A 9,225-nucleotide genomic window follows, 5' to 3' on the forward strand; every position below is an offset into this window, starting at 1 on the left:
CAGGGTCCGTATATACGTGCCATGGGTTCAATAGGTCACCACAGTAGCTAGGATTACCTGAAATACACCTCATCATTGTCGTATACGTAGTATTGATGAACTATATATATTTGCTCATGCTTGTTTTTAAAAAGAGAGAAGGGATCTTGTAAATATAGACGTAGCACAGTAATGTAGAACTTGTTTCTACCCTTGTAACTCAGTTACCTAACAAAGTGCATTTGGCTCAAGTTGGGCGTGAATATGCAATTCAGTTCATTGTCATTGACGTCTTTTGGACGAAAATGCCCTCAAACGACTTAAAAATGGTGCATGTGGCAAGTTGATTAAAGTTGTAGAGTAAGAATTTAAAAAGATTCCAGGTCCGAATCCATAGCAAAACGTTGTGCCCTGATAAAGCCACAGGTGCACAATTGAACATTTGTTTTGCCCACATCATATCCACATACGAACCTAGCAAAAATCCACCTAACATATCTCGATTTATGTTGTTCACAATTGCAAATAACAACAGAGAAGCACACCCGCCCATACACATCATCATTATCACACCCAAAACAATGCTTCAAAACCTGAAGGTAACAATTTGATAAAAATGTCTTTATTATTATCAAATAACCCCAGCAAGTTCAACAAAATATTTCAGTATGCTGACACACCATTTCCAGCTCGTAAATTAGACTTATGTAACACATATCCCTAAAATAATACATTTGAATATAGTTCCGAATACATTTAATATAGATATACATCTTTCTCTAATAATCATAGTCCAAAGGCTGTGTGTAATGAGATATTCAGAAAAATATGTGTATTATAGACTTTATAAATTTAAAAACATCTTTGGATAGTTGTTGCTAAATTTTTACCATTCACTGATTTGTATAATGACAATGATCCCATTGGGCATGAAAATGCAATGAACTTCATTGTCATTGTATAACATGCTATATCATAGCATTGCGTTTTGTGAACTTGTCAGTATTGTTCATTTATTGCATAGATTATCAATGGCCTCAACTGCATAGTGTATCAATACTAACAGTATCAACTGCATAGATGTTTATCGATATGTTTCATTAAGTATTGAAGTATGAAAGAAGACTTACTCTAATACTGCTGTTACAGTAGACAATGTTTGGAAAAGTCCAGAATATGTCATAGATTCTGTTCCTTTTCTTGATACACAGAAAATATACAATATTACAAAGTTCCCAAAACCTTTAAACATGCATGATACAATTTGCAACTATTTTGTGTCGACATAAATGTGGACATGAGAAGTATATGGTAAAATTAAATAACCAAACATTACATAAAATGCAACTTATCACCATAATTTATGGTAAATACATATTTGCCAGAGAATATCTTGAATAATAGAATGTTACTGAAGTACAAAATATTAATTAATTAATATATGCCTAATACCCTGTGGATTGTAGAAGAATTGCCATATTTTCTGCTAAAAATTCACCTCATTATTATTTGCATAGTTCTCGAGTAATGGAATGGCTCAAGTTTAAGTCGATTCTGTTTAAAAATTTACATCCTAATCCTAAACCTTTGCTTTTAACATGACATTATAACATGTACGTAGCCTTGTATCAGTCTTTTCTAGCTGTGGCTCACTAATGATTGCTTCCCTACAGCAATTTTATTGAAAAAAGAATAAACAACAACAATGAAGAAGAAACTTTCCTTTGCAAATATGCAGAAACAAACAACCCTGGGAATGTGATCGCATGATGAGGTAAAGTATAAAGTCATGATTCCTGTTTCATTGCATGTTCTCATTCACTTTGTTTGGTTTAAAAAATAAATTACATTTTCTTTTTCTGTAAACTTTGAAAGAAGACTTTCATGCTATTTTGGTTCATTCTACAAAGACCAACAATAACACGAAAGTGTTAAAGGCAGCTTATAACTTTAGCCTTGTCCTACTGTACCATACCAAGTTCCTTTCATCAAAGATTTTCAATTGAAGATTCAATGTGTTCCGGCCGTGTCATAACTAGCGATAAGGCCCGGGATTGTCTTTTGTTATCACACAGGCTTCAGAATGTTTCATAGAAGAACCCAAACGCGTTTTGCACGCACCGAGTGTCAAAACTTTGAACACCAAATTTGGAAGTTGCATGGGCTTGTCACTTGATGCCATTACACTTTTTGTTTAGATACACCAAATTTTGGAACATTTTGCATTGAAACATCTGTTTTCTCGGGTGGGTATGACAAATATTTCAAAATCCCACACGGTGTATTCCGCATCACCCTCCCAGCCCTCCCGCGGATCGGATACCCCTCCGGTCCTCCAGTGATCCGCGGTCAGGCTGGTACCTCTGGCGATATGGTGTGGCACTGTGTAGTATTCTACTGATTTCTTCATGTATCTACTTGAGTTTCTTGATCCTCCTGAGCTGGATATAACACAGAGTGAGACAGATGACCATGATGCCCCACAGACCCAGCATGTTACTCCACTGTCCAAACAGACTGTAGTCAATCTCCTGTACGTCCATGTAGGTGTTACCAGATACACTGAAAGAGAAGAGCATACAACTGTTATTACACTATATTGCCTACTAAGCACGTTGGCAGAACGTACTGCGCCTGCAACCCCCATTTTTCACGTTTTTTCTTGGCTTTTGGTCAACATTGCATCAGAATTTTGCCTGTTGTAGAAGATATCTTTTCCGACATTTGGAAACTACAGACGGAGTGTTGACCTTTTATTTGCGAATAGGCCTCATGTGCACTCAAAACAAGACTTCCGTACCCATAAGTAACATTCGAATAGATTCAGACATATTCCTGCAGTTCTAGTTATTCTAATGCTAGAGTCAAGTCATGTCTATGTCGGTATATGAAGTATTCTTACCAGACAGAACCTATAGCATTGGGCTCCCCAACAGGAGCGGCAGTACTGGTGATGTTACTGGCATCACAGAACAGACGGTCACGGAACTCCGGAATGGTTAGGCCCTGTAAAAAAAGTATATCACATAAAGGCTCTTATAGACGAAAAAAGTTTGCAGCAGTTGAATGTTATGAAAAAAAAAGCCACTTTGGTTAAAAAAACTGCTAATTCAGCACCAAGGACAGATCATGCTCAATGTTTTAGACTATCAGCATAACCCACAGTCCAGGAGAACTTAAAAGAGTCACAGTGCAAGTTAGATGTGTATGAAGATATTTGTGACAAATACAAGAATGGTAGAGAAAAAATGTTTAAAACCACAATGTTTATAAGGGTTGGTATAGAAAAGGAGAGTACATGTATATCCTGCTGTAATTCTGTGAGAGGTACATTAACTAATTATGCGATGTACATGTACTTACATTTATACAGTATCTGACAATACTGAAGTACTTCAGCCAGTTGATCCAGGGTCCTACTGAACCCAGGTTAACCAGGAAACCTCCCATCAGCTGAGGAAACATAGTAGAGAATTCATCAAACATACATTCAAAACAACTCACTTATAGAATAGTCCTTATCTGAATTGATAAGGAGTCACATTTATCATAATATTGTCAGCAATGATGACATGGCAACAATTATTGATAAGAGATGGAAAATTCATGTTCCATGCAGGAGTCCACACAAAAAAAAGGCTAGGGTTAGCAGGTTTTTCTAGGGTCGGTTGAGAAACAGGAAACACAACATTTTTTTTCCTAGGCCTAAACCAAAACCCTTACCAGCATGAAGATGAAAGCCAGAGTGATGAAGATCTGTGCGACCTGAAAGATGGGTGTGGTGGCACTGATGGCAAACGCGATGCTGGAGGCTGCCATAGTGGTGCTGAACAACGTCAGGAGGAAGAAGAAAAAAGCACCGGCCTCTGGTCGTAACCCTGGAAACGTGTATTTTATAAAGTGATTAAAACAACAGCCTTAATTGCTATTGGTCAGAGTAATAAATGAATTAGCAGCTTCACAAAGTAGTGTATACAAAGTTAACATGCCCCAAATGACAATCCTATCTTCTTTAGTGATAAAGGAAGAATTATGGTAGTGATGCTAAATATGATAAAATATGTCATTATCAGGGCCTGTAGGGTTTTTTAAATGACAATGACTGGATAATTACATAAATGGTCAAACTGATGAGATCTTTGATTGAATCAACAAACATTAAGCCGTGTCCCACTCTTCACTATGAACCTGTATCAGCTGTCAATTATGAAAGACTCTTTCCTATTAGGACCAATGAAAGAAAAGCTTTTCAGTGAGGTTCCTGACAATTTTTACGTTCATGGTGTGACAAAATGGTACTTTACTATTAATTAAAGGGAGAGAGAGAGAGTTATCTCGAACCAGTTTAGCTCATTGAAGAGCTAATCTTCCACTGGTCGTGACAGAGAAGACAGACACTAAACTACAGATATAGTATTTACAGGTTCATTGTACCGGGGAAATCCCCCCAGCTCTTTTCGACAAGCGCAATGAACAGTGGACCACGGCTTAATGTCCCATCCTAAGGACTGCGACCCTAAATAGTAGCGTGCATGTCGGGTGAGCGACAACAGCCGGGATTCGAACTCCCAACCTCTTAGTCCAGAAGCAGGATCGCTGACCACTGGACTACGCACGCTACTGAGGAACTTGACAATGTCCCTACCAATCATCCAGTATGCGATGATGCCGAAGATGGAAACAGGGATGAGTCTCATGGGGATGACATCACAGAACATCTTGGAGAAGAAGTAAGTAGAGACCCGGTAGTACCCACTAGCTGACTCATGGCTGCACCAAGTTCAAAACACAATTTAGCTATCAATTAGGCCCTATTATTTTCTTAACATAGAAAAAGGTTTACCACCAGTAACAGTTTTAGTCACTGAAAATGTTAGCAACAAAAAATAACAAGAAGTTCTTGTTATTTTTATCTAAGTTCAACTTGGATAAAATACATAAAAGTTTTGAAAAAGAAAAAAGGCCCTTCCAAAAAGTAGACCAAAAATTGTTTGATAAAAAATAATAAAAATCATGCCAAAAATCTTACATAAAAATTTGCAAAAATGGCCACAGCTGACACATTGCCAAACATCATATTTGTTGCAAGAAAAAAGAAAACTCAATTTCTTAATGAAAAAGAACACTAAAAAATCAATGTACTAGTGCTTTAAAAATGAAAGTTTGTTAAAAAAACTTACACAAAGATTTGCCTTTCTCTGGCAAAAAGGTCCACAGCAGACAAACTGCCAAACATCATGTTGGTGGCCAGGAAAAAGAACACACCAGACCTACATGGACAGAAGACATGTTAGGGTAATCTCCAAGCAGATCTTTCAGTAGGGGGAGCTATAACTATAGTATATTTGATCTGTAAAGAATGCTGTGTTGCACCATTGCATTATAAGGTACATGTACTTGAAAAAGCATTGGTACTACTCACCTCAGTTGAGTAGTACCAATTTATCACAGTGCTGTACTGACCTGTTCTGTACACCCGTGGAAGCACTGGCATCTATTTGAAGGTAGATGATGCCGATGATCAGAGCAAATATGATGTTTAACGTGACCTGAGAGAGAAATTATATGTTTCCAATATTGATTACATAATATCTTAATCCAAATTCAATTGTGGGAAGTAGCAGTTAACAAGTGGAAACTTGTGAATAAAATAATGTAAATTGCTCATAGTAAATAAATTGTATGTATGGGTTTGAAAGTCTACTTCAAACATTAGCCATGGCAAGGGTGGATACAAATGTATCTACAATTTGTCACGTCTTCCCATTGTAGCACCGCCAATCAATGGGAAATAAACCTAGTTAGTATTGTCCTGCGGAAGGTAGCAAAAAGACTAATAAATGTATTACTGTGTAATGATTACTATGAAATTTTCCTAGAAAAAATTGACAAACCTGGGCAATTGATGCTTGTGGGTTGCGGACCAAGTTCTTCACTGTTCTCTTGATAACGACTTTGCACTGAAAAGGTCAAACATCCATTGCTAGTTTACCGATGAAGCCTTTAGTTTATGTTATCTAAATTAAAGTTTGAATACAGGGTATAATATAACACAGTGTCACACACTTTCTGTTTATTGGTAGTACAACAGCCACCTAAAAAGTGTTGAAAGTGAGAAAGAAAAGAATTTTAGGAAAAATGTGATAGTCTACAAACGGAATGAACAGCGAGAACATTTCCTAATAGTCAGTAGCACCCCCTAGCAGACGTAAAAGAAACTGCAGACAACAAGTAACATGCCTGGTGGAAGAAATTGGTCCTGTAGCTGACTTCCTGTTTGGTGTATTTAGCTCCCAGAGTGTCCTGTTTTTCTACGAAAGGTTCCAGCTGAGCCATGGTGTCCTGGTAGAACCTGGAGGCTGTGTACTGTTGGGTTAACAAGGCACTGTTGTTTTGGCTGTCGGTGCTCTCCTTCTTGTTGTTGTCATTCAGTACCTGCACAGATAGTTCTAGAAAAAAAATATATTATATTATATTATATTAGATTTTAAAAAAATCAGTCTGCCTCTTTTTTGGCTGGTTAAATCATCTGAGTGTGTTTATTTTTGATAAAGGAACACAGAACACATGTATGACACAAGTCTGTTAAAGTGAAGAAATTGAATGTTTGAAAAGAAGTTATCATTTTTACTCATGTTTGAACATTACCTTCCATTTTTTCCTCCTTCTCGATATCATTCATGACAGCTGCCACAGCCGTAGAGTCACCGTTGATCACATCCAGGAAGAAGTCAGCTGGGTTGTTGTGAAGTTCACATTCATGGCCTGGATACAAAACCATCGCATGATTTGGTTACAAGATAAGGAAGCAGCAAGATAAGGATTAATGGTCAACCCAAATATAATATGTGCATATTTAGATAGTGTAAAGGTCCAAATTAGCAAGTTCTGTCCAGATGATTTGAGTTTTGACCGAGTCTAAATCTTTCTAGGACCTGAGTGTAGCAAGCCAGACTGTACTCCTGAATATACCCGGGGTACATTTATGTCCAGTTGCATAGTTTGGACTGCAACACTGGGACTTTGTTGCCCTCTAAAGGTCACATATTAGACTCACCAATAGACTGAAAGTAATCCAAGGCCTGATCAGCTGCACCATGGTACACAACCTCACCGTTAGCCAGCAGCATGAGGGAGTCAAAGAGACGGAAGATGGAGAATCGAGGCTGGTGGATGGAAAAGATGATTGTCTTGCCTTTCTGTGCAAGCCTGAAAAACAATTTGATAATTATATGGTTATTGATTGACCATTGCAGCGCGCAGATGGGCCTGGTTGGTCACGTCTTTCGCGCGCCCCTAGACTCAATAACAAGAGCTGCCCTAACATGGCAACCAACAGGAAAGAGAAATAGAGGGCTTCCAAAAGAGACGTGGAGGAGAATAATCCAGAGAGAGGGGATTGTCTGGACACAGCTGCAGACAGGGCCAGATGGAAATCCTTCCTGTTGCATCGAGAACCACTACATACATAGGAGGATTAAGTAGTTAGTTGTCGTTATTGATTTTAATGTTTTTGAGTTAAAGTTCCTTGTTATTTAGTGAGAAGCATCTCCTAACAATTAGCAACATCCTCTAGCAGAACACACAGAAACTGCAAGCAATATCCACTCTAGGCCATTGACATCAATTACCAAGTTGAACATTTTAAAGTTTGAAATTGAGTCCCTAAATAGAACAGATTTCAAAACCCTGTCCCTATCCCACTGCTTAGACCAAGTTGTCACCACGCCCACTCGGGGGGAGGCCATCTTAGATGTAATCCTCACAAACCTTAAGAAGTACTACCTGACCCCAGAGGTTACTAGTCCCATAGGGAGAAGTGACCACTGTGCTGTTCTGTGGCAACCTAAAAGTATTCCCAAGAAATCTAATAAGACTAGATGGGTAGTGTCCCGGCCCATGCCAGATTCCAGGATACGTGAGTTTGGCCAGTGGATTGTAACTCACGAATGGTTAGAAGTCCAAACTGCAGTCTCAGCTGAATCTAAGACAGCAGCCTTTTACAACACTTTGAATACTGCCTTGGACAAGCACTTCCCACAAAAACGCACTAAAGTACATAATAATGACAAACCGTGGATCTCTACAGTAGTCAAATCCCTAATACTGAAGAGACAGGAAGCACACAGATATGGCCATAGGCACCTGTACAAGTTCCTTCGTAATAAGATTGCCCGTCTTATTTCTACCTCAAAGAAAAACTACTATGCTGACCACATAGAACATCTTAAGAAAACCAAACCAGCACAGTGGCACAAAACGATCAGACACTTGGCAAACTGGTCCAGACCGAGTTCAACAATCCATGTACCTGGATTCGAACCGACTAATACATCAGGAGCAGCTCAAGCAATAAACAGTCACTTAGCAGCCATTTGTCAAGCCCTTCCCCACTTGACTACTCTAGACTCCCTGCATACTTACCAGCCCTACCCCACCCCAAATCAACCCATGGGACATGTATCAACGACTACAACGTGTTAAAGTATCTAAGGCCCCCTGGCCCCTGACCTTATCCCACCCAAATTAATCAAAGAGTTTCGCATACGAACTCTCCACCCCCCCTAACTCGATATACTAAACACTTCATTGAGAGAGGGCAGGGTCCCTGAAGTGTGGCGTGATGCCACAGTAATCCCAGTGCCTAAGGAATACCCAGCGGACTTGAACAAGATCCGGCCAATCTCACTGACCGCACAGTTTGCCAAGATCTGTGAGGGTTTTATCGGCACATGGATTTTTTCGGACATCTTCCCAAACGTAGACATAAAGCAGTTTGGTAACATGAAGCGTTGCTCAACGACTCATTGTCTTATAGACCTCCTAAATTTCTTCTATGAGGGAGCTGAGAGGAAAAGCACTGTTGGCACATTAATACTAACTGACTTTTCGAAAGCATTCGATAGAGTCTGTCACACCACTGCCATTAACAAACTTATATCCATGGGCACAAGACCCTCACTGATCCCCTGGCTCTGTAGTTTTGTGTCAAACAGAAGGCAGCGTGTTAGGTATCAGGACTCTATATCGAGCTGGGAAACACTAACGTGTGGAGTGGCCCAAGGTACTCTACTGGGCCCACTGGTGTTCCTCGCCATGATCAATGACGCAAAACCTAATACTAATAATCCACACTGGAAGTATGTCGATGACATGAACCTGGGAGAAGTTAGAACTGTGTCAACCCCAACTAAACTTCAGACTGACCTTGACTCATTGGACACCTGGGCCGAAACGAACTCCATG

General features: G+C 39.3%; 1 protein-coding gene across 1 annotated transcript in view; it reads right to left on the bottom strand.

Moving 5' to 3' along the window:
* Positions 1-658: 658 nt before the first annotated feature.
* LOC109478345 (ATP-binding cassette sub-family G member 2-like) overlaps positions 659-9,225 on the bottom strand; it is a 13,429-nt gene continuing 4,862 nt past the window's right edge. Inside the window, 11 exon segments of the mRNA XM_019779866.1 lie at positions 659-2,541; positions 2,882-2,985; positions 3,343-3,432; positions 3,703-3,857; positions 4,625-4,749; positions 5,160-5,249; positions 5,443-5,528; positions 5,874-5,939; positions 6,220-6,428; positions 6,628-6,744; positions 7,037-7,188. Coding sequence (XP_019635425.1) covers positions 2,394-2,541; positions 2,882-2,985; positions 3,343-3,432; positions 3,703-3,857; positions 4,625-4,749; positions 5,160-5,249; positions 5,443-5,528; positions 5,874-5,939; positions 6,220-6,428; positions 6,628-6,744; positions 7,037-7,188 — 1,342 coding nt within the window. The 3' untranslated portion in view covers positions 659-2,393.

Source organism: Branchiostoma belcheri, unplaced genomic scaffold (genome assembly GCF_001625305.1).
Source record: "Branchiostoma belcheri isolate BF01 breed outbred unplaced genomic scaffold, Haploidv18h27 scaffold43, whole genome shotgun sequence".
NCBI classification, from domain to species: Eukaryota; Metazoa; Chordata; class Leptocardii; order Amphioxiformes; family Branchiostomatidae; genus Branchiostoma; species Branchiostoma belcheri.